Source organism: Platalea leucorodia (assembly GCF_965183815.1).
Source record: "Platalea leucorodia genome assembly, chromosome: 7".
In the NCBI taxonomy this organism is placed as follows: Eukaryota; Metazoa; Chordata; class Aves; order Pelecaniformes; family Threskiornithidae; genus Platalea; species Platalea leucorodia.
The window spans coordinates 26,461,368-26,486,972 of record NC_138829.1 but is presented as its reverse complement, the minus strand read 5'-3'; the positions used below and the strand labels follow the sequence as shown (position 1 = coordinate 26,486,972).

Sequence of the window (25,605 nt, the reverse complement as noted above, 5' to 3'; positions counted from 1 at the left end):
TTTTTTTGCTTGCATGGGATATATGAACATAAAGGCACCAGAGCTGAGTGCCTGCCTTTGCTCCTGGCAGTAGTCAGGTGGATAATTCAGCGGACAGCATCAGTAACCTCTGACAGCGTTCCACAAAGTAAATACAAGCCAGAGAAACTTCACTTTTTCATTCTCTGACCCAAGTCTTTGTTTCAGGAATACAACATCCTACAGACATGTCATTGCTCCCGTTTTTCCAAGTGAACTTTGAGCTGTGTGTTTAGTGCTGGAGGAGAGCTGACCACTAGCATGCAACCAAGCCCACGTTTTAAAGCTTGTGCTGAGTAATGTTTGTACAGTGCAGATAACGCAATGTTAATTAAATGAACTGTAGATCGTAAGTGATCTCCAGGCAGGAATCTGTCAGAGTGGTGTGTTGCTAATGTAGCGGGAAAACAAGAGCTGACTTATGAACTGCGTTCCCTGTGAGGATGAAAACAAACATCGCTTTTGGCTCTTTGAGATGTTTTGGCTCACATTGAGATGTTTTCACTTCGTGGTGTGCCATGTCATGATAAAAACCATCAGAAGCCAACCGAAACGAAACCCCAAACTGGCTCATCCTCCAGGCGCCCACCCTGGCACCTCTGGCTGGGCCAGGCGCCGCCCAGCGCGCACAGCCCGCCCGGACACGGTTCTGGGTCAGTCCGCGTCCTGGTCCATCACTGCGGTTTACGCACCGAAGCCTCCCCCGCACCGGGACCTTCTCACGCCGGGGCGGCCGCTCGGCGGGGCCTGGAGAAGGCGGGGGGCGGCGGCCGTGGGAGGGGGTCGCGGCCCCTCCGCTGCGGCGCGGGCAGCGCTTCTGCAGGGCCCACGCCACGGCTGCCGCTCCACCGGTACCCGGCGGTGCCGGCGGCCGGCCGCCTCCCTCCCGGGCAGCGAGGCGCCCTTCCCGCCCCCGGGGCGGGGCGGAGGGCGGGGAGGGCCGGGCCGGGCCGGGCCGGGGGCGGTGGCGGTGCCTCCCCGGGCGGTGGCAGCCAGTGAGCTCGGCGGGGGCGGCCGGGCGGGGTTTCCCGGGCAGGTGGGTGCCGGCGGGGAGCCGAGCCGAGCCGGGCCGGGCCGGGCGGCCTTCGCTGCCGGCATGGTGCAGCAGGGGCCTGCCGGGGCGCCGGGGCTGGCGGCGGTGGGGGAGGCCGCCGCTGCCGCCACCCCCGAGGTGCGGCTGTCCCGGCGTCGCTGGGCCGTGGTGCTGCTCTTCAGCAGCTACTCCCTGTGCAACGCCTTCCAGTGGATCCAGTACGGCAGCATCAACAACATCTTCATGCACTTCTACCGCGTGAGCGCCTTCGCCATCGACTGGCTCTCCATGAGCTACATGCTCACCTACATCCCCCTGCTCTTCCCCGTCGCCTGGCTGCTGGACAAGAGGGGCCTGCGCTTCATCGCCCTGGCCGGCTCGGCCCTCAACGCCCTGGGCGCCTGGGTGAAGCTGGGCAGCCTGAAGCCGCACCTCTTCCCCATCACCGTCCTGGGGCAGGTCATCTGCTCCCTGGCCCAGGTCTTCATCCTGGGCATGCCCTCCCGCATCGCCTCTGTCTGGTTCAGCTCCCGGGAGGTCTCCACCGCCTGCTCCATCGCTGTCTTTGGGAACCAGGTAATGGGCGGCTGCCCCCTGGCTAGCCGGCTTTGTGGGGTGGGCTGTCACCTGCCTGGCTGGAGGCTGGGAGTGCTAAGGGGGCAAACCAGGGAGGGGGAAGAGATGCACAGGGCCTGGAGGGCAGCAGCAGGGGTAAGAGGCACTTAAACAAAATTCCACCTGGGAAGTGCAGCTGGTACCTGAAGGGACGCAGCTGGGGTTGGGCTGTGGGTAGAGGTGGCGGCAGAGGCAAGTGGGACCTAAGCCTACAAAGTTGGGAGCAGCATGGGGGTTCGGTGTGATTCTGGCTTTGAGAGGTGTTTGGACTCAGGGTCTTCTCCAGTGCCCTCCTACTCCCGTGTCTGCAAATCTCCAGTCCAGGCGTATGAGTCAGTAGAACCATGGATGGGCTGGAGGGAATGCGCAGTGCTGAGAAACACGCTTTAGGGAGAGTGTCCTGCAAACCTTGGATCTGCAGTTGCATCTGGACTTGACACTGCAATATCCTCCTCCTTCTGACAACTAGATGGGACAAAGGAGATGAGCTGTCTACTGAAAAGAGTCCTTGTCACTGAGCCCTGGAGGAAAAGGACTTTAGCACTTTCATACCTCTTAAAAGTAGGTACAGAGTTTCCACAAGCAGTTGCTTTGAAAAGAAGCAAACCTTCCATCAGGCTAGGATGAGGTAAGCTCCCCAAGCGCTCTTGTATCAAGCTGTGATGGTCTTTTCTTGCAGCGAGCTAGTGCTCAGAGGAGATAAATTCTTCCACACCTTTGAAAGGATCAGGGAAATAGCTTCTTGACCTTTGCACCGGAACACCCGCTCATCCCTGTTGCACAAAGCAGACGGGCCAATACTGATGCAATGTGGCGTAAGCGAAGTGAGTCTGGCTCTGCAACGCTGATGTGAAGAAGAGGGAAGGACAACCTGGCATTAGCTGCTAGGCTGGACCTGTGCCTCTTGCTTTGAGACCCAATGCGCTTCCCTACATGTGACTCTGCACCACCCCGGGCCATCTTTGATTCAGCCTGTGGGTGGCTGCTATTCAGATTTGAATGGTTTGCAATTCAGGTAGTTTCTAATGCATGGTTCTTCCTCACAGATAACTTTGTGTGCAGTTGGTTTGAGGTCTCCTTTCCCCACATTCCTGGGTTTCTGTATTTATTCATACTGCTGAGGCAAAAAGAGGTGAATGCTCGGAGATAGTATTTGAGGAACTGACATTTGTGGAACAGCGCTAGGGAATTAAGGAGACTCTGGTTTACATCTTTTGGAAAGAGAAAACATACTTACCTTCCTCTGACTGAATCTAAGCTTTCCTCTTCGCTCTTATCACCCAGGCTAGTGGGCTGTTTTTTATGTGTTTTAAATGAATCTTTAGAGTGGAAGGCATTTAACTTGGCATGAGCACTCTGCTGATTTAGCAGTAAATAAGTAACTGAGCATTTTGCTGTCAGACTTTTTTTTAATTATTCAGGTGGAGTTACTCAACAGTGTGCATAAGAAATCCAAACAATGAGGTTTTCTGCCTATGTTAAATGCGTGTGTGGTATCCTCATCATCCTAAAAGGAGCGGGTTAGTATAATGGTTGTGAAAAGCAAACTTTGGCTACACTTTTGGTGCTTCACACTGCTCTGGGGGTTGAACTGACAGGGCAATGAGACCTCAGTTCAGTACATAGCCTTTGCTTTGTAAGCCCAGACTTTCCTTTTAGAGAACTGGAGAAGTCAGAAATGGCAATGACTAAAGGCAGGGTGTACTCCACAGGAAGGACCTATTCATTCCCTTAGTCAAGGGTTCTGAGGTGCATAATTACAGGGAATGAAAAGTAGCTATTTTGTTTACTGGTGATGTTGAGCAGGAGGAAGAAATAGAGGCATCCTTTTTTCCTGACTGCAGTTAAAGACTGTGTTTTAGGGAGTGTTAGCAAAGGGTACAATACAGCGAGTTTGTAATTGCAGTATGGCAATAGGGCAAATTATTCCCTATGCTCATTCCTCTACAACTGTATGGTTTTCCTTTTCTTGCCATGTCACTTAGTTACAGATACTCAAGGTGGAAAACTGTCATGAGTTATTATTATTGAATGCCAAGCACTGATGTCCCTCTCCATCAAGAATTGCAACCAACTACATGGAGGAGTGGGGCAGTGTCGCTGCTCCTTTGTTTGATACTCCTGTCCTCTCGGCCTTAGGCAGCACTTAAGCAGTGTTGTCCTGAGGAGAGCCCTGCCTGCTGGTTCATCTAGGTCTGCCGGGGTGATGGCTGCTCAGGATGCCGCTGCTGCTTGCTGAGTGATGGTAACCTTCAGGTTCAAAGTTAGCCTTGAACAGTAAATCATTGAATCAGTCAGACTGGGTATTAAATATCTTTTAAAAAACAAACAAACCCTAGTAGAGTATCAGATTCTCCTTGCTTTTGTCTGGCCATATGTTGTCTGTGGTATTTGAAGTCCGAAGAGGAGTTAGACTGAGCACTCTTGAATCAATGCTGGAGAGCTTCTAGAAGAGAAGAGCGTGGACACCCGCGGAGGAGGCGATCACATTCCCTTGTTTACCCACTGCTGGTTTTCATGATGTTTTACTTTTCCCCATTTTAACAGGGAGGTGCAGAGGTTTTTCCATTCTTTTTCCTTGTCCCTGCAAGTGCATGTATGGGGAGGTGTAGAATGGGGTTTACTTGCATGTTGGATACTTTGGCATTAAAATTAGTGTTATTAAAATATTACTAGCATCTCATTGCTTAAAAGACTAGGAAAAAATCTATGCGGGCAGTTTTCCTCAGGCGGAAGTTCTGGCCTAAGGAAGCAGAAGTGTTTTGGAGAGTTCACTAATGTCCTTCAGATGTGTTTGAATATTGGGAGGAATTTGTCTGACATGCTTCTGAAATACAGCCGTCAGTAGTCGCGTGCCTGCTACGTCGTCAGCAGTGTCACTTGTGGAGGAGCTTGGTGTTGGATATCTACGTGAAGTCCCATGCACAAGAGGTGGGTGGGAGAGAGCGGTTTGTGTAAGGCCGTGCTGCTTCCATTTTGGTGTATTGATTTATCACCCTGTTAACACCCTGTTCGGCGCTGTGGTTCAGACCTGACAGGCTGCAGCAAATGGGCTTCTGGTTTCTATGTTGGAGGGAGACTGTCCCCTCATTCTGTCTGGTGACAGGACCGCAGTGGGAAGAAATGCTCTCCTGAGATAGTAGCATTTGCAGGAGTACGTCCTTGCTGGAGCAGCAGGCCTTGCCCCTTCCTTTAACATGCTTGCTCTGCTGTCTTTTGGGGATGAGGAAACACGGTGCTGCGGCGTGACAGAACTAACACAGTGGTGGGGATACTTAGGTAACGAGTTAAATTCTCGTGGCTTTTTGAGATTTATAAGCTGGAGCCTGGTGGCCAGGTACCAGCTCTCTACTTCACCTGCCATGGTGCGTGCTGGACTGCTGTGCTTGGGCCACGCTTCTTCAGGCATGTTGGTTTTAGGTGTATCTCTTACTGCTCTATCTATCTCCCTGTGGGCACCTGATGGGCAAGGGACAGGGGCAGCACGCAGAGAAGTGTGTAACTGTGTTGCACAGGGGCAATGAAAGAACATCTGTGTTTATGACTTTGTATTGCTTTGCCACCAGTATTGTTACTATTTTTGATTGAAATAGACCTTATTCCTGGCTCTTGTCATTCTGACAAAGAGAAACAAGCAGCTGGTGGGCTTGGGAGTAAGGATGCGGATGTGTCAGATGATCTTTCTGCTGTAGTTCTGCATCTTCATTTTTTAGCAGGGGTTGATAAAAGGTGTTGATGTGGTTTGGGAGGAAAGAAAACTTCAGCTTCGTATTCGTCTCTGCCTCTGGGGAAGAATGATGCAGCATCCCTTCAGGTGGGGTCTGTCCTTGTTCTGATGCAGCTGGCATGTGACTTCAGAGATTTAGGGCTTCCATAACAGAAACGGCCTGAGGCAGAGCTTTTAGGTGCTATCTGCAGACTGCTGGGAGTGCCAGTCTAGCAGTGATGAGGTGATGGCTTTTGAAGTGAACAAACTGGATGATAAACTGTGAATGAAATTCAGGGAAGTGCTCTCTCTCTCCTGGTGGGTCCTTTTCTCTTGTTCTGAATTGGGGGAAAGAGTGGGAAAGAGTCTGCATGGGGTAGTGGGTGGCGTGGGTGTTGCCGAATAATCGGGTCTGCAACATCTGAATGGCCGTTGCTTTTGTGCTGGTGAGCCTGCAGTGCTGTTTGTGCTGAGCATGTGCTGCTGTTTGATGCCTCACTGCTAACTCTGTTCTGTACCTTTTGCCCTTCAGGGAAGGCAGCATCTGAAAGTCTAAGAAGTGTCGTGGAAATGGAGCATATCGTGTGGATATCCTGTCTTCAAGCGGACTTCTAGATCTCTTTGGTTGTTCTGTCCCTGCTGGAGGCTTCCCATCTCTTCAGATGAGATTTGATCCCTGTTAGAAGTAGAGGCAGGTGGTGATCTGCCTCACATCCCTCTGTAGCTTGGCCCTGTATCTCCCAGGGTTTTACCTGTTAGAATAGAGAAGATTTTAGCAAGGAACCAAGAACAGCTGGTAGTGGCAGTAGTTCATGGTTGACATTCTCCAGCCCTGGCTCCTTTCTCCCCCTGTAAAGAAGGGCAGGGTGGATCAGAGCACTTGGATCACAAGGAGTGCTATGTGGCCAGCTCTCCGAGAGCCTGGACATGGCTTAGTGTGGGAGGGCGTGCTGACCAAATAGCAACGTGGCTTTCCCAGTAATGCCTAGGTTTCTATAAATGGACACTGGAGCCTGAAATGAACTTCTTCTACCCATTTCATCTTGTGCTCCCTTCCCAGCCATACACCAAAGGCAGCTCCCCCTTCTCCCTCACAAACACAGTTGGCTTTTGGGTTATGTTCTGTGGAAGTTGCATGCGAGTTAAATGAATGACTGCAGTGTTTTTTCTGGGAGAGGCTGCCCTATGGCACCCTCAGCACTTGCCCTGCAGGATCCTCCGGGGCTGGGTATGTTCAGTGACTGTAGTAGGTCCTTGACCGAAGTATTATATCCTGACTGAGGATTCCAGCAGCAGCTGAGGTAGCTGTCAGGGCTGAAACCCCTCTTCTGCTTTACTCCCTCTTATCTACTGCTGCTGTTTTGCTGCGTTGTGTTTCTTTGCTGGTAAACTGGGGGAAGGTGCATTCAAGGCAGAGAGTGACTTGCATAGAGAAGCAGTCTTCACACATAGCATTGCATCATATTAAGCAATATGAGGTGATGCCACAGAAGCAGAAGTGTGATGAGGAAGGGAGTTTGCTTTGCTTCCAGAAGAGCTTTGGTTGTGCAAGTGCAGTTTGAAAAAATACATTATCTCCTACATCAGTGGGAGAGTAAAAAAGAGCCTAAGCCCTATCTTATCTCGTCACAAGGCCTGGATTACAATTTTTCCTTTCACAACTTGGGTCCTTTCTGCTTCTTAAAACACTGCAAGAAAGGTGACTAAGCTGTGGTTTGCAAACATTTACGTATGTTGACTTCCTGACTATCTGGATTTCAACAGGCTCTTTTAGTTTTGCTGTCAGTGGTGTGGAAGAAGCATATTCTGGACATCAATCCATACAAAAGTATACTGGGTAGGAACTGACCTCTTCTGCTTTACACAGCACTTCAGCTGGGTTTTTCAATTCTACTGTAGCCTTTTGTATAGAAAAGATGCTGGGACCTGTGCTGATAGCAAATGATTGGGAAGCCGATGTGCAGTAGGAGTCACAGGGTGTGAGAAGGGGGTGGCTGTCTGCTCTCTGGAGATTGCGATAGGTGAATTGTAGGGTCAGAAAGTTTAGCTGCTCCTGTGCAATGTCATGGTTATAGTGTGGGAGGCACCGGTAGTTAGAAAAGGAGGGAGCACCACAGGGCAGAGCTTTGACACACAGAGAAGAGTAGAGGAAGAGGCTGTGTTGCCCAGGGCTTTGGAATAGGTACCTCCTCAAAGGGACTCCCTGGGTGAATGGAGATCTAGGTCTGATGCAGTTAATTATGTTGGCAGAACTGTTGGAAAGGCATCTGGCATGGGTCCTGCATGTATTGAGCTTGGTTCAAAGTTCCCCTCTCTCATACATGTAAAAGCAACATAGAAGGAGAGCCCTTCTGCTCCCCTTCATAAGGGCTTTCCTATTGCAACAAGAGGCACGTTGTTCAGATCCAGCAAACTGTGCAACTTGCCCCTCCTTCCACCTGTCAGATGTGTCCTTTTGCCACTACCAGTTAGGTTCTGCACCTTCGCACTGGTTTGCACTACCGGGTAGCTAGTGTGGGCCGTGTGACATCCTGATCTGGTCTCATCTGTTACTGAACAGCACGGGTGTTCCTGTACTTGGCTTGTGTGTTTTGTCTGTAAGATTTTTGGAGAGACAACCTATTGTGGTGGTTATCTGAGATGGAGGTTTCTAGAAAAACAACGGTTGCAGTGTGCAGGCTTGCTTTGTTGACTTTTCATCAAGAACCTTGGCTTGCCTGGTGATAATATTGTCCGGTCAGTTCTCATCGTTCATTTGGGGAATCTCACAGGATTTGTTTTGAAGCTCTTGGTATCTGAAACCACTTGTATTAGAATCAAGTATAATTTAAAAAAACCTCAAACAAAACCCCCAAACCCAAAACCATTTCTACTATTGTGTCTGGAGAAGAACATCTTGAAAATGTGAAGTCCTACAGGCTTGAACATATCTGTCAGAAAACAGGTAAATCAGTGTGTACAGCAGGACTGACTTGTTAAAACAATTGAAATATCAGTCATTTCCTTCCAAAGCATGATGGCCCCTCTGGTTTTCTAGAGGATTCCTCATTTCCATGTTCTGTGGTTGATGTGGATGTTGAGGATTAGAGGTAGTGCTGTGCATTAAAAGTAAATGGTTCAAGACTGGTACTGCATCTTCCCAGCAGTTACACGAATCTTTCCGTCTCCCCTGCTTTTGGAGGCAGTGGAGGAGGCTCCGTTAGAAATGGAGGGGTGGCCCTGGAGGGCATTGGGTTGGTGTGACCCTCTGAAGGCTTCCAACACTGGCTCAGTGTAGGGCTGCCAGGAGGGAAGTCTTTGGCACAGGTGAAGTGTTGGCTTTACTCGTGCTTTAAAACATTGAATTTGATAGTGTCACAAATGTCAAGGAGAGGTCTGCAGTGGGTAGTTAGATTCTCCTATTTCTGTTCTCCAGGCTGATCTGGGGTGTGGGTGGTGTGTGTGTGTGAAAGATTGATTCCCAGATCAAAATGAGTGTGGGCCCTGTTAAAAGTCACTCTTCTGGCAGTGGAAAGGTAGAGTAGCTCCAGTGGCGTGTTGACAAATGCAATGAGCTCTCTTTGCTGAGAGCAGGTGAAGCCCTTGATTTTTGTTTTTCTCTTTTTTTCTTTTTTTTCCCCCAAAGCCTTTCCTTTGGAAAGGTACAATGCATCAGAACAGAGGAGCATCTGGCCTAGGTCAGGCCAAATTCGTCAGGCAGCCCCAGGCCAGTCAGTGATAAGTGCTAAGGGAAATACACTCGTTTTTTACTGTATCCTCCTAACTCTCTTGAAGTCTTGGCTTGGGAACTTGCTGAGATTGTGCTGAAATCATAGTGTCTGAAAAGCCTGTTGTATTGCTGTTCATCAGTGTGTAAACTTCAATTTTTTGATTCCTACAGTTTCTGACCATTTGGCCAAACTGGTGGGCTGCTGGCCCTGGGGTTTCCTGGTTGCCTGTGCTGGGCCTCTTAAAAATTCACATCACTTTTCCCTTCCTCTGTTCCTGATTTGAGTATTTGGTAACAGAGCAGAGTTAGCAGTTTGGTGTGTTTGTGTGCGAGTAGTGTGGGTTTTCTGTTGACTTGATCTTTTGAACTCCTGGATGAATACCATCTGGTCCTGACACCTTGTAGAAGAAATTAGTTGAAATAAATTGATTAGGATCTTCCACTGATAATGACTCAGATTTTTGCCATGTGAAGAGGTTCTCTTGATGTGGAAACCTCCCATAAATACCATGTTGTGAACGCTGGTGCAAGACTTCATTTAGTTCTCCCTCTTTCTCAGATGTTCTCCTTCCATAGTGATCATCTTCTGGCCCTACAGACTTCCTGGCAAGCTTCCTGATTTTGCTGTGTTTGAAGAGTTTTGACTTAGTTTGTAAAGTTGTTCCGCAGCCTTTTTTGGCCTAATTATGGTTTTACTTTAGCTTGGTCCAGCTTGCTGTCCAGTTTTTGAGTTGGGTGGTGGTGGCGTGTTTTTTTTTTTTTTACTTAACTGTGGTTCCTTTATTCTGTTCTAAAATCTTTTGCTAATATTCTCTAGGCTTACACTGAGCCTCTGATGCAGTGTCTTTACATAGTCTTAATGCCACTTGCAAGCATTTAATTTCTTTGGCTTTTCTTTTTAATTGCCTTTTAACAAGCTTCCTTCCTTTTAGGCAGCTCCTTCTCATGAGTTAAATATTGCCATAGTGCTTTGGAGGGTGTTTTTTTTTGTCGCTGCTGCAAGGAAGCTGAATTTGAGTGCAGTGCAGAACCGTTCTGTAATATTGATTGTGGTTACACTGTGTTGCTCTAGGTCTAAATCACAAATTGTGCTGCCTCTTATAGGTTCTCCTCAGAAAAGGGTATTTATGAAATCAAAAAATGCAGTCTCTGCATCATCCCTGCCATGACGCTTATTTAGCCTGCAAGGGCATTGTCGAAAATTCTCAGTGTTGTATTTTTTCTTTTTCTGCCTTTGCAGCATCTCTCTCTTTCTATCTTGTAACACTTTAATTGACCTTCTGGGTTTGGTGGTCTCCTCTGTCCATATTTGTGCTTACTTACAGAATTTTATAGGGCTTCTGTATTCCTGTTGCTGACTCTTAGTTTTCTTTAAGGTGGAGACCCACTCCTCCATCGATCATTCATTTACAGTTTTTATGCTGATACTGCACTGATTATCTTCCTTCAGCAGACTCTTAGTATACAAACAGCTAAATTTAAATTAGACATCCCATTTTTCATGTCAAGACTTTGGGTACATTTATACCATCTTATTAGCCACTTGCTCTTCGTTTTGTTGCCTGTTCTGGTATATGCTTGAATCTTGAATATGATGTTGTTGTTGGGACTGGTCCTTGGCAAAATTCAGGTAGGAAATACGTTCCTTCTATCCTTTATCAGACTTTAAAGAATAAGTCCTCTGAACAGTGCACTCTGCTGCAGTTGTTGACTTCCCTGGTATTCTGTTTAAAAATTACCCCAAAGCCTTCTTAATATAAAGTGCCAGCAGCCTGGTTCCCGAGGAGAAATTCTCAGAGATCAGGACAATGTTGTGTGTTTTGGATGTGGGGATGCTGAATGATGTGCCACATTTTGGGAACTAGAGCCTATCTGTATAGGTCTTGGAGACCTTTCTGCCTTTACAAAGGTTGGATGCTAATTTGTATGCTGGTGAGAGGGACTGCACTATGAACCCTAATGACTGATGGCCTCTGTAAGGAGGGTGGCACAGACTGTTGCAGAACCAACCTTGTTTTTACATTACTTTATTTTCCCAGCCCTGACGTGAGAGGTGTGGAGAAGGGAGAAAAGTTATTTTTCCCTTGCTAAGGCATCTTTAAATTTTCTGGTTAACTGATTACAGTGTTGTCTGTTGGGCTGATGGTGATGTGGGCTCTGGCCTGCTGAGAACCAGGCTAAAAATATCCTTGTGAAAGGTAAAGTATGTGCTATATAATACTCATTGTGTTGTTGAGAGCTTGTCTTCGTTGCTAAAAATGGTATGAATAATCCAGGGTCTGTGAGTATCCTCCAGGAAATCTTCAGTTTTAGTCAAGTCAAGGGGCCTGATCTTCATAGGATTAATAACATCAGTTGCTCTGAAAATGTAGCTCCTATTGCTACGATTGCTGGGATTTTTTTTTCCCCTTCTACCACCTAGTCCTTCTCAAAGGTTTAACAAACTCCTAGTGGATAAAAGTGGTTCCTTTTTTGGGAGGGGAAGAGAGAGGACAAAACATCCATTTATGATTAGAAAAATTGTTCAGGTCTTCTGAAAAGACAACAGCAGTGTCCGAGAAAGCTGAGTAAGTCTGCGTCCCATTGGGTAAGTGATGAATATAGGACTTCCCAGTAAAGGATTTCTGAACAACTTGCAAAACAGGTTCTCAATACCCTCTCTGCTAGGTATGTCAGAGAGATGCTTTTTCAGGAAGGAGAAGATAGAGGGAGATCTGAAAAGAATGAATCTTGACTGTGGTCCTGGAGAAACTTATGTCAGAGGTCCGAACAAAGCAGGGATCTCTCTTCCTTTTCTGTTCTTGTTTTGCTGCTGTTCAGCATCTTGTGGGACTAGCACATGATTGCAGAGAGCAGGAAGCCAAGAAGCACCTAGCACAGGAATCCAGCCCAGTTCTTCCAAGAATGAAACGGTGATAAGACAAAGGAGCAATTTCCAGGAAGGTGCTTATGGACCTTATTTGGTAAAGGGTGGAGGGGCACACGTGAGACGTGATGTGTAAGAGCTAGCAGGACTCTTCCCTCAAATGGAAAGGAGAAATGTTGAGAGTCTTTTCCTTGAAGCTTGAACCCTTGGGAGTGCTAAGGAGATAGGAGTGAAGCCCAGTGAGGCTGTGTCCCGGGCTGAGCCGGCATGCTGGAGCCACAGGCCTGTACTTTGGCCACAAGCCGGGCAAAATAAACATGCTGCAGAGACAAACAGGCTTCTGCCCTCTAGGAGCGATCTCTGTGAGCATCTGTGTTTGGTGCAGTTGCCTTTTCTGTGCAGCTGCAGGCTTGTTTGCCTTGTGCAGAGAAGAGGAAGGCATGCAATTTAATGAAGATCAGAGCTTGAAGCCTCTAGGCCAGCTGATATTTGTGCTTGCCAGTAGCCAGTGAGGCTCAGGGGTCAGCGGGCCGTGCAGAGGAGAACAGCAGATGTGAGTCTGTGACAAGAGGCTGGGGATAGGCCATGTCTGAACAAAGTTGAGCTTTGGCAAGTTTAGTCCTGTGTCAGAGGCTGACTGTGCCATGTGGGTGTTAGGAAGGTTTAGCCCTCCTAATGGTCTCTTAAGTTTCCTCCTAAGCTCTTTCAGTCCTTGACTTGCTATCTGGGACAGCACAACTTGTGTCTATCATCAGTCCATTTAACCAGCCCCTGAATGTTCTCATTCCTGACAGTGCCCTAAACTGGTGGGGCACATCTGTAATCTCTTGGTGACTCTTCCCACTGGCTCCCTGTGATGTCCCAGCACCAAGAATGAACTCGGCACAAATGCCTGTTGCTGATCCTGACCCAGGCTATTCCAGGTCCCAATGGAGGGCACTGTTTGACACAGGAAAATTTTGGCCAGACATGGTTGAAAGTTACTTGTCTGTAAGCTAAACAGGGTGTCTGAGTCTAGCAGATAGCTCTGTTTGAAACATAAGCGTTTTTCCTGTCTCAAAAATCCACCGGCTGGATGGAGGAGGAGGGAGTTTGTGGAGAGTTTTCTGGGGCTGGATGGCACAAGCTGGTTTTTATCCCAACTACTAGATATGGCACCTGAAATGTGTTTGTTCTGTGATCTTGATCCTGGCCAGTGAGTGGGTCTTCCAAAATGAGTCCATCTGCATCCCAGAAATATGGAGATATGACAGAGAAAGCATGCAGAAAGCAGAAGGAGTTTTTGCTAAAGGCAGTCCAGGCAACACGTCTGAGCTCATGCCTGGGTTACAGGGCTCCTGGGTCATTCTGCTCTGTATACGGACATGCTTGGATGTGCTTTATGGGCAGCATAGTCCTCACCTTTCTTAGTCCTTGCTTTCCATACCTGTAGCGTAATAGACCCTTTCTGAGAACTATGAAGACATCGAGCACTGCAGAATCCTTCTTTAGGGCAGCGGTTGGGTAGTGGTGCTGTTTTGCTGCTGTTCAGTCGTCAGTGAGGCATGACAGTATCCTCTCGAGTCTATTATCCTGGGACAACAGGTCATGGCGGTGCTAGTTGATTCCTATCAACCTAATGTTTCCTATAAGGAAACAGTAAATGCAATAGGCTTAATTTGACTATATCCTTATTTCCATGATTTGCATACTTCTACTGCCTCTCTTAGTGTGATGAGGGCAGTGGGTCTATAGAGGCTGTATTGGTGTAGCATGAATAACCACTGTGGGTGGGATTTTTTTATGCTGATAGTCTGTATTGGTTCACTTAGCACTGTTCTGCTACTGTTAGCGCTTTCCTGTCTCCAGGCAAATAGTACACCCTGCAAAAGAGACTGGAAATCTCTGTTTCAAGGAAGGAGGAGAATAAGAATGAGAGCTGAGCGTGAGCATGACTCTTTTTCTGATGTCTGAGAGGGCTGCAAGTGCTGAGAAGGGCCAGGGGAACAGGTAAAGACACAGTGCTTGGGAACCAAACAGTGATTGAAACACAGCCACAAACAGTGAAACACAAAGTGGGGAAAAAAGTGGCTCTTGTAGGCTCCTCTTGTGTTTAGAGTTCTCACGAATGGGCTGAGTGCGCTTTTGCTCCCACTTTATGAAGTGAAGAGTGTACTCCTAAGCACCAAAGCAGCTATTTCTTCTCTCTTCCATTTGAGGGTGACACTGAAGGTCTGTGCCACTGTCAGTCCCACTTATCAGTGTGGCAAAGCCTGCGCCACTACAGGTCCCTGTTGCTGTCCTGGAGAAATAGCTGTGGAGTAAAAAGCCCTAATGTCTTCACTTCACTTCACACTTCACAAGTGTGTGCCTGCACTGCAGGAGCTCCTCAGCTTGACACGTGGGGCTCTTGGTGCAGTAGAGGCCAGAGCTGCAGGGGTTTCTTCTTGCAGCCCTTCAGAACCAAGCGTTTTATCCAGGGGCAGTTGCCAAGCCCCATCACACAACCTTGATGTTTAGAATATGTGCCGTCAGCACTTCCTTCACTCTCAACCTTGATGTTTTTCTAGGTTCTTCTAGTGGTCATAGGGTGAGTCTTGTCTTGGGAGGGGATTCATTAGGAAACAGTGTCATAAAGTGGCTGAGCCAGATTAATATCTCACTCGTTAGGAGTGGGCAGGTTTCTGTCTCAGCCCTTGCGCTTGTCTGGCTGGAAAATAAAGTGGTTCGACTCATTAACCCAGCAAAGAATTGTGGTGGGTTTTGACAGTCTTGCCATTTTTAATGATCAAAATTGGATTATCGGGTGATCAGGCCAGTACCAGAGCAGGTGCAAGATAAAGAGTGGGATGTGTTTGAGGACAGGAACATACATGCATGGGGGAGGACGGGGAAGCAAGACCTCCACTTCGATGGACGCAGGTATTTATTCTGCTCAATTCTATCGTAAAACCTTGCCTTGAATATCCTGACAGTTGGGAGTGCAGTGGGGGGACCTCTTTTATGGCCTAGCTGCAATAGGAAGCTGACTTTTATCTCTTAGTTGTTGGGTGGTAAAGAAGATTTTCACCTCAGTTGTGAAATTGGATTAGGCTCAGTTGAGCCCTTACTGGGCACCAGGGGGCTGAGCTGTGGGGTGGTGGCAGCGTTGTGGTTCCATGTCACACCTCTGTGTGTCCCCTCTCTCTCCTGCTCAGCTCGGCATTGCTGTGGGCTTTCTGGTCCCTCCAGTTCTGGTTCCCAATGTGGAAGATGTGGAGAAGCTGGCTTACCATATCAGCATCATGTTCTTCATGACTGCAGGCATGGCAACAGCCCTATTCATCCTGGTCGTCATAGGTAAGGAGGTGGGAGTGTGCACATGAAACCAGGTGGGTCTGAAAAGATCAGCCTGTGTGTGTGAGGGGCCTGTGTGCTAGGAAATGGGCCGGGGAAGTCATCTGGGGATGTGTCCTAGCACGCAGCTGACAGGGTCATGTAATACCATATCATGCACCTTCGAGCCCTTGATGAACAGCACATGTAGAAGGGAGTACAAGAGGTTGTGAGTGAGCCTGCCAAATTGTTCATTTCATCCTTTGATTGCCTGCGTAATAAAACCCTGGCTTACCCCCTGAGTAAGTCCTTTAAAAGCCAACAGATATCTTCCAAGGTTCACAGTCATCTTACTTGCAAACAGGGTGCTGGGCCTTGGGTTATGTCGTGGACCTGACTACCTCTTAAGGGTAGGGAGAAAGAGGCACGTTATATGGCATCACAGGAACAAGCTGCTCCCAGGAGACAAAAAGGTAGCCAATTGTGAGTGGAGAGAAGGAAGTATTAAGGGCAGTAGCAGGACACCAGAGGTGCAATTCCCCTCCTTAACATGTGAAGTGGAAGCCAGATCTTTAGCATGAATGATTGGCATGCTCACTAGAGAGCAGAGCTTGTCTGCTGAACTCCATGTAATTTTTTTTTTTTTTTATAGGCCCTTCTTGCCAGCTTGTTCATGTTGCCTGGTAGCTGAATCAGATGTAGATGTTAAAGAATGTGGGGCAGGGAATAGACAAGGTACAAAAATGGCTGTCTAGCGCCTGGTACAGCAGTGTCACTGGCAACCGGGATTTCTGGATGCTACTTTAACGCTAGTTAGGGACAGCAGATGGCTTGGCCAGCCTAAGAACTGCCAGGCCTGAAATAAAACCTGGCATAGGTCATTGCTCCCTAGGCCCTGGGCACTGCAGGGCACCAGGCCACCTTTGCCAGCTGGCTTTTACCATTCCACTTTTGCATTTGTAACTCCACACAACACTTGCAGCTGGCTGGCTGTCCTCCTGGAGACAAAGGCATTATTAGTCCTGAGAACTCTTTTGTTGCTGCAGACACTCCATACACAAAAAGCTAATTGAAGGCAAGGTGTTTCCCCAGTGACAGGAATTATTGTTGGAGAGACCTTGTTCTCTTCTGTTCCTGAATAAGTTCATGCATGGAGATCAAAGCTTAAGGACAATGGTGTGTTTTGTACACTTGGTTTTACTAGCCCCTCTGCCATCCCTCAAATGGCTCTACCCACAGTGTGTGCTCAGGCTCCCTGATTGCTCCGTTACAAACAGGTGTACTTTGTGTCTGGTTTCAGTCTTCAAGGAGAAGCCCCCGCACCCTCCGAGCCGAGCTCAGGCCTTGATCCAGTCAAGACTGACAGAGGAGTATTCCTACGTGCAATCAATCCTCCGTCTCCTCCGCAATGCCAACTTTTTGCTGCTTATGGTCACTTATGGTAAGGTTTGGCCTTTCTTCTGTGCAGTTATCACTGCTAGACATGCTTAGCTTCTCCCTCCCTCTCCGTGCTCTGCTGGGGCAGTAACTGGCCTGAGTTGTTTTAGGGGAGCATAAGGATAGCTGTGCTGCCACAGACCAGGAGTCCTTCTAGCCCAGTAATCTCCAGCAGTGGTTACAGGCAAATGCCTAGGGAAGAAGAAAAGCAAGGCGAGCACACAGAGGACAATATGCCCCTGCTACTGTTCTCCCAGTCTTTGGCTGTTTTCTGTTCAGCGGATTTCCTTATCCTGTTGTCTTCTATTCAGTTAGTTACTTGCAATGAACTAATCTAAGTGCTTACCTAAGAAATATATGGAGCTGTGTCTGAGTGCAAGTCACAGCACTGAGTGAAAGTCTTTTCCCAAGGCAAAGGTATGGCTGCCAGGCGTCCCAGTGGAGGTCACGTGGAGCACGCAGATGTGCAGACTGCGTCAGCTTCCTTGGCAAGTCCCTATGAAGCAAATGGAAGGAAGGATTAGAGCACATCTTCTTTTGCCATCTGTCCTTACACACTGGGTTTGCTGCTTGCTTCTCTTCATCAGTCTTGGTTTGTTTCTCTGAGGGCAGCATGATGTGTTGAATCTGTTCCTGATGCTGAATTGTCATACGGAAAAGTATTTTTCTCTTTAGCAGAAAGGCCATTGCGGTCTATGCCTGGCTGCATAATAGGAGGTACTGTAGCCAGCTAGTCTGCAGGGAGTTCTGTCCTCGCTTCCTACCAGCTTGCTGTGGAAGCTCCTCAAGGGAGAAAGTTAAATAGTGCTGGAAGTTCTGCTGCTCTGCCAGCAGTTGTGCCTAAAGGACCTGGTGGATGAGTAGCCAGGTTGGAGAGAGTGAGATGGTGGCTTTGTACCTGCTGAGGGTGCTAATGGTCTTTGGAGTTGTTGAAATCTCTTCTCCCTTCTCAGTGCAGTAGTCTTCTAGAAATGCCCCTCTCAGATCGCCCTTAAGCTCTGCTGGTTTGCATTGCAGCTGCTGGGTTTTTTTGTTTGTTTGTTTGTTTTGTTTGGGAGTTTTTTGGTTTTTTTTTGTTTGTTTTTTTTTTCTCTCCACAGTACATGATGTCCTCTCAGAAAGTGGAGATAGAAAAAACTGTCAGGCAGACTGTGTCTAAAAGTTGGATTGTGTCATCTGCTCTGCACTTACTCTTCAGGGAAAAGAAAGGGGAAAGCATTTGTTCTAATAGGCATAAACAAGTCCTACAGGAGAGAGGAGGGCTCTCAGTATGAAGAGCATGTTTAGAATCTGACCTTCCTGGGATAATTCCCTTCTGGCAGTCACAAACGACGTGGAAAGGCTGTTCAGTGGCTCATAATTCAGTCTCTCTTCCTGCTGGTCTGTGCATTTGTTGTGTTCCTCTCTGTGTCAGCCTCATGTCAGTCTCCAGCTTGACTTGAGATGATGACTGTTACTCAGAGAGGGAACTATGCAGTGAAACTTTTTTTTTTTAAGCAGTCTGGCTTTAAAATGGGGACAGTTTTTCCTACTCAAGTCAAAAGTTATGTTGGCCAAGATTTAAGACATCTGCAGTCACATGAGTGCAACTGAGTCATCCTCCCTAGCTAACACACAGATATCTGCAGCCTCTCTTAGCTTTCGTATTAGCATAGTGTGTGTCAGGGGAGAGAGGGGGAAACCTGCTGCTTGTTCATATCCCTTGGCTGTAGAAATAATGGGAGCCCTTACATGATACCAGGTCAGAACAGGTCTGCAGACCTCTAAGGTCTTGATATTACCAGCAGCTGCCAACTCCTTTCCTGTGGTAAGACTTGCAGTGCTGGAAACATTGGTGGCACTGCGACTATGTTAGTGCTAGTGGACTGTTTTTCAGGAAAACCCTCAGACAGCCTTTTCCCAGAGGCTGCTGACGTTGCTTCTGTACAGCTGAGGCATAACATGGACTGGGCATTAAGCAACTCTCAGTTTATTGAGTGGGGCTCTGCACTGGAGAGCCACTGCAACTGCATGTTGCTACTGGGAGGCAGTAGGCAGGAAAAAGCTGGGAAAGCCTGGGAAAGGCTGGTAAAGTGGGAGTGATGAGACAGCCCCAAAGAATCAGCATTTGGAAAGGTGATGGGGCAGTGAGGAGGAGGCAGGCCAGTGAGATCTGCATAAGGAACCATTGTCCTGGAAGATGACAAGGGTGAAGAAGAGGGAGACCAATAGTCTGGCATGTAGGGAATAGGCTGCTTAGCTATAGAAGACTTCGGTTCTAGTCTGAGGCTTAATAAGGGCTCATTTTGGAGCCATAAGCAATAAACTTCCCCTTTCTGGCCTCTGTAAAATAGAGGAGACACTGTGAGGTCTCAAAAATGTTCTTTGTACAGCACATTACAAGAAAACCATGGTAACTAGCTAATGAATCAGGTGGGGCTGGACCTTCAGATGTCCTGCTCCCAGCAGGACAGTTCTGGCTTTCCTCATCTGTGTGGGCAAATGGGCGCTGCCCCATTGGAAACAACCCTTGCCTGTTTTATGGGCATTCAAACAGCTGTAATTCACAGAGAAACTTCATTGAGCAACTGTGACATATGAAATGCCTACAACTTTTGCCAGCCCTCACAAATGCAAATTCAGCACATTGTCTTGATTCTTAGAATATTTTGCCTGACTCCGGTGCCAAGTGTTGCTGCCAACTCTGCATCGCTTTCTGCCCAGCTTGGGAGCAGGGGCTCTTCTCTCTCTTGGAAATTGCATGCATCACAGGGCTGCTGTGAAGCTGGTGTAGTGACAGCATCAGCTACCAGAGCAGCGTCTGGCTGTCCCCACAAGGCTGCTGTCCTCTTGGCTAGGTGAGAAGCAGAGTATACAAATGACTGGTCTATGTTTATGCCCAGCTTTGAAGTGAAGCAGTAGAGGGTAGAGGGATGGTGCTGATCTGCCACACTCCCATGTCCTGGCACTGCAGTTTGTGGTGTCCCCTCGTGAGCAGGGTGCTCCAGTGGTGGAGATAGGATGAAGCTGAATTAGGCTCTTGTGGGCTGTTTTGCCATAGCCAGGTGTTGCAAAGAGCCAGCTTTCAAGGCTGGAGGGCGCCTCCTTGCTGTGGGATCTCCAATTGTTCTCCCTCTCTGGCTGCTGTCCCTGCTGGAGTTCCCAGCTTTTCTGAGTAACTCTTGGAAAGGATTGGGTGGATTCTTCCTGCCTAAAAAGCATGACACTCAGCTTACTAGCCTCTCCTGTAACCTCTTGACACATGATTTTGGAGCAGGGAGCATTGTCACAGGCAATTGGCTTATTTGGCATCACTTGCATAAGATTCTTCATCTGTTCTCTGTGCCATGAAGCTGTGGAGTGAGCTCTGCTTAACGTTGTCAGAGATGGTGTGTGAAGGAAGGGTGATGTCCACTCCAGCTGCCAATCTTGTGGCTCCTCAGAGCGCTTCATGAGCTGCGTAGGGCAACGGGTATCCAGTGTCCCAGTGGAGGAGTGGGCTAGGCGCAGGATTGCTGAGTACTTCAGGATCAGGGGAGCTGGAAGACTTCAGGATTAGGGGAGCTGAGGGTTTTGTTCCCTTTGTCAAAGCTCTGCCTGCTAGACTGCGCTTCTGTATCGTGTGTTGCAATGTTTCTGCTTTTAGCTGAGGCTGAAAGAGGAAAAGTAGGAAGTGGGAACTTGACACGTATCTGTTCTGTCAGGATTTCAGGCATCTGTGCCAGAGTTTTTCAACCCATGCCTCCTTATGGAGCCTATAGATGTGTGAGCTGCAGTGGTGAAATCTGTGTCGCCATCCCTCCCCCCATCAGGATCACTGAAGCCTTGAAGAGAAACTAACTGCAAATGTAAATGACTTTCTGAGAAGAAAGTTGTGCTGGCTGTTACAGACCTCATCCACCTGGGGAAGGTTTCTCAGTATCGCCCAAGGTGAGAGTGTAGCCGTTGCAGTACTGCTGGTCCAGCGCCCATGTGGATGTTCTTGTCTATTACCAGCAAAGCTCTTGGGTTTTTTTTGCCCTTTGGGAAGGTGTTTAACTCAACCAGAGTTGCATGCAAGCTAGAACAGAGTGTCTGAATAGGGCTTGACCAGTATCACCCCAACGGTTTCCATTCTCACCTTGGGTGATACTGAGAAACCTTCACCAGGTGGCTGATGCCTGTAACAGTTAATCTAACTTCCCTTTCAGAAAGACAATTACTTTCACAGTTGGTTTTTTTTTTTTCAGGCTTCAGTGATATCTTTTAAAATGCAAGACTTTTCCCATGCAGACACACACACCAGGTGCCTGGGGGAAGTGCTGTCTGTGCTTCACCATTGGCTCTGCTTGTACTTGCCTTCTGGTGTTTCTTGGCTTGGAGAGGATGTTTTTTACTGGCTTTCAGCAGAGAGAGTGCTGTCAGGCTCTTCTCTGGGAGGAAACCACACGGGTCAATGGCGCTGGTGTTAATTGGATCCCAGGTCCTTGTTAAAGGTGTGATGCTGAGACAGGTGCTTTTCTAGTATTTTACCTTGGCTGGAGGGAGGAGGAAACTCCAATGCTAAAGATGGATCTGGCTGTGAGGGAGGGCTGAGACCCTATGAAGGGCTTGTAAGACTTTTCAGTACCAGAAATGTGCACAGCCCTTCCTCTAGCTGCTAAGGTAAGAACCATCCTGAAACTGCAGGCTGCTTCCTCCTGCATGCTGAGATCTGGCTGTCCTTGGTCTGCATTTCTTTCAGTAACCTATGCCTAGCCGGTCCGGCTGGCTCTCCTGAGACTTGGCAGCCTTGTTATGGATTGCTGCTCCCAAAAATCTCTCTCTTTGGATTTCTACCCTTTCACTACCCAGCAGGAGAGTAGCAAGCTCTGAATGTGCTGCATTTTTATCCCCCTCTCAGGTCTGAATACAGGTTGCTTCTACGCCCTGTCCACTCTGCTGAACCGCGTGGTGATCCATCACTACCCAGTAAGTGCATCCAACCCTCATGGCCTTCTGATGCTTGCTGTTGTCCGGCGCTGGCTGCCAAAGGAGAGTCTGTGAGAAATGCAATGCCACAGCACTTCTGGCTGTCTCTGGCACAAGTTGGCTGGCTGGCAGGAGAGCATTGGTTCCTTTAGTTCTTTACACCACCCCATGCAAAAGCTGGCGAGCTCTAGCAAAGACAGTTCCTTTACACCCTAAATGACAGCATTTTCTTCTGAGGAATTCTTCCAGCAATTGCCTCCGCCCTGTTCCTGGCAGTGATTTCTACCGGGACATCTGTACCAGGAGGCTGCCCATACTTGTGGTCTGGTGGCAGAAGGGTGGAGTGCCTCAGTAGCTGAGGTACTGCAGAGCTTACTGCTGGGGCTGCGTGCCAGAGAGCTCCTTTCCATGCTGCCTTAGTGGGTCCCGATATTTCCTGGTCGATCTGGCCCAAATCCTAACACCAGGCAGCAAGCTTCATAGGGTTTATGCTGACTCCTCTGAGTCTCTGTTCACGCTGGCAAGTGATCACCTTTTTCTCTCGGCTGGCTCAGAGAGAAGTGCCAAACCACTGTTCTTCATGGGCCAGAATAGGGCACTGCATTGGCTCATACTGGGCTCAAAAGTGTTCTTGCAAAGCCTAGTTCTGGTTAGTGTGTTACCAGCAGAAGACAGGTATGGGACGTGAACTGCGGTGTCTCTTCCTCTCTGGGTTCTCTGCATTTTGCTTCTTGTGGGCTATGACTTGGCTCCTGCGTTTGTGTGAGTGTGTGTGTGTCTCACCACAGGGGGAGGAGGTGAATGCTGGCAGGATTGGACTCACCATTATACTGTCGGGGATGGTTGGGGCTCTGATCTCCGGCATCTGGTTGGACAGAACCAAAATGTACAAGTAAGTCCCTTGTTTGCCTCTGTGCCCCTAGTGACTTTGCTCTTCCCCCATACTGTGCAAGGAGCAATCCTGTGCAGTTGCAACTCAGCAGTCCGGGGATGGAATCATTGGGAGGGTTTGTAGGAAAAAAATATGGTTCTTCAAAATCCGGTTAGTCTAAAGTGAAGTTTGAAGCTGTGTGTTAGTCTGCACTGGGCCCGTACAAGGTCTGGTTCTAGTGGTCCCTAGGGAGGCATAGGGAGAGGATGAGATGGCCCAGCAGCTGCTGTGTCAGGGATGAGAGAGCTCTTGGCACAAGCAGAGTCAAGACTGTACCAGACCATTTCTCAGCCCTTACAAACCAGCTTCTGTGAATCTTTGTCTGACTTAATGAAAGGCGCATTGAATCCAGTGCCTAGGGGCATTGTGTGAGGGTGCGTTGCTGTATTTAGGGCAGGCATAAGGGGTACTGGGGTTGCGGGTGGATGATTCTGGGTTTGCTGCCTGGTGGGTTGGGAAGGCAGATCTGGCCCGCATACCCTGCCATCTGCAAAGGGACAGCTAAGAGTCTTTGGGTGTCCTGCAGCTCCCAGTCCTCAGGAACTCAGATCTCACTGACAGACCTCTGTAGGGTGTCCCGGGGGATGCAGAGTTCCTCTCCTGTCTTACATTGGGGTCTGTGTAGTCAGCTTTTCAGTTTCCCTGCTGGCTGTGAGAACTGTGCTATAACCTGTTGTCTGAGCAGGCTGGGTGAGAAGGGGCTTTACTGGTGATGTGCGGGTGATGAGCTGAAGGCAACTTCAGAGTTCTTTTCCTTGCAGCAGATTTTCACCTGGGGGAGTCCCACTGCCATCCTGCCTGGTGTCTTGGGCCAGAAAAGCACGTTCTTATTGTGGGCAGCTTAGATGAATCTGGCTAGCTGTGGGCTTGCAGCATCTGAAGTGGCCTCTGGCCCTAGCTGTCAAGTACAGGGGTCAAAAATGGAGAGGAAATGGGCTTCTCTAGCAAGAAAGAATGGTAGCTGGGGACTCCTGGGGGTGCTGGGAAAGAGGAGCAGATGACTAATACAGAGACTGGCAGGTCACTTGTCGCTGTTTCTGGATCATTGTGTGCCACTGAGTAGTTCTCATTTGGCAGTCCTGGGAAATAGAAGCACAGCTGTTATGAACTGCACTAGCTTACTGTGCAATGTAACTTGTGTCTCTTTCCGACCCTGGGCTAGTGGTAAGGTAGCCTCAACTGGCACTGCTAGGGTGGATGGTCTTCCTGCTTCTCCCTAAGTGCAGCTAGGTTGCAGCACGAAGGCTGAAGAGTTTTGTGGCTCACCAGACAGAGCTGGGACTTGAAATTTGGCAGAATGGGAGAGAGGGGAAAAAAAAAAAATCCTGGATTTGTTTCACAGCCCCTGCTTGCTTGGAGGGACCACGTAGGTGGGCAGAGCTGGCTGAAAGTGCAGAAAAATAGGGGCTATCCACGCAACCCATGGAATTTATCCTACAGACTCCAGGGACTATCTGGGGATAGATTTAGCCTTAGGTGAGGAAAAACACTGCTAAGAATTTGTTCTCCATTGCAGCCTACAAAGTGGGTTTCTGTGGAACTAGCAAAATTTTTCTGAGTGCTACAGAGTCTTTATTTAGCCCCATTTAAAAGTCTATTTAAAAAAACTGTCAAGATGCCAGATGTTCTAGGTAAGCACCCTCCCCCTTCCCTCCGCTGCTCAGATAGTGTCAGGAACGAAATGGTAAGCACATGAAAATCAGGAAGGAAAGATGTCAAGTCCTTTTTTTAGTCAGCTTGGAGAGAGGAAAGCAAATGAATGGGATCCAGCTGTGATTGAGGGGAGCAGGGGGAGGTTAATAGCAGAAGGAATTGCAGAGCTCTATATGCGTATTTGATCTTTACTGTCCCATCAGCAGTTCCTTGAAAGGGTGAGGCTGTGCTAAGTCAGGCTTTCCCCATCTGTCGTGCTCAGGCACCAAATGGCCTTGCATTCTTGCTTTTATTTGGCAGGCAAGTCCCTGCAGCAGCCCCTGCACTGTTCTTATTTTTGGAATTAGCAGGCGCAGATTTGGCCCATACAAATACGTGAGTTACGTTGTGATGAGCGAGCGGTCCCAGAACTGGGGCTGCCTCTGGCGGTATGGCTTGTTGAGAACAGCCCACCTCTTCGGAAGAACACGATTTGACATCAAGTTAAATGGGGCTCCATGTATATCTTTCAGGTTTCTGGCTCAGAGGAGAGATGGGGTTGTGACACCTGGAGGCTGCTGGGTGTATTGGTATTTGTAGGGAAGTCTGGCTCAGAATCGGGGGTTTGGGGACTGGATTAATCAGCACTTCTCTTTGGCCCTGCTTTGCTTTTATGGGCAGTGTTCACATGGCCCTCGGGTCCAGCTGGTTCCAGACAGCGCGCTCTGCTGCTATCGCAGCATTTCTGTAAGGCAAGATGACAGAAATATCCATCTCTCTCCATTGATTAGGCGGAGGACCCCAAGTAGTGTTTTAAACTTAGGTCTGTTCAGGCCTAAAGTTCATTAGAGTTTGGGGGAGGGAGGAAAGACTTGGATATTGGAGAATGGGGCGCTTGGGTTTCTTCCACTGAAAGGTGAATGCTCTCTCAGCCTAGCCTGGCCTGCAATTTGGGTCTTCTTGTTGTAGCCCTTTTCCAGGTTAGTCCTTGTGTAGTGGATATGCCTTCACCCTGTCCTGCCATATCTCTTATATAAATAATTTACCAAGGCTGTCCTTTTTTGTGACCTTCATACAGGAAGAAAGTGGCATAAAACTGAGTGTTGAAGGATGAGGGGGCGGTGAAAACCAAACCAGCCCTCTCCAGTTCTTCCTTTCTCCAGCATCTGATACCTCAGTGTCTTCAACAGTGAGATCCTTCTGGGAGTATAGGGACAAGGCCTTTGTTCAGGGTCTTGTGCAGCCTGGACAAGGCTGTCCTCATGGCAAAGCCTGTGGAGGCCATCTGTCATCCCAGTCTGTACAGCAGAGCGCTCTGGAGCTGCACACAACATCCCAGTGAGCCGCTAAAGCTGTGGCACGTGGCTGTGGCCTCCCCCCCACCCCTTGTTCATTTGTTGCTCCAGATGTTGCTTGACTCTAGTGTTTTTGCAGC

General features: G+C 48.5%; 1 protein-coding gene across 1 annotated transcript in view; it reads left to right on the top strand.

Moving 5' to 3' along the window:
- Positions 1-1,114: 1,114 nt before the first annotated feature.
- Positions 1,115-25,605, top strand: part of FLVCR2 (FLVCR choline and putative heme transporter 2) — a gene marked incomplete at its 5' end in the record, with an annotated part of 41,987 nt that continues 17,496 nt past the window's right edge. Inside the window, 5 exons of the mRNA XM_082317126.1 lie at positions 1,115-1,627; positions 15,124-15,265; positions 16,542-16,682; positions 21,540-21,607; positions 22,396-22,499. Coding sequence (XP_082173252.1) covers positions 1,115-1,627; positions 15,124-15,265; positions 16,542-16,682; positions 21,540-21,607; positions 22,396-22,499 — 968 coding nt within the window. The remainder of the gene's footprint in view (positions 1,628-15,123; positions 15,266-16,541; positions 16,683-21,539; positions 21,608-22,395; positions 22,500-25,605) is intronic.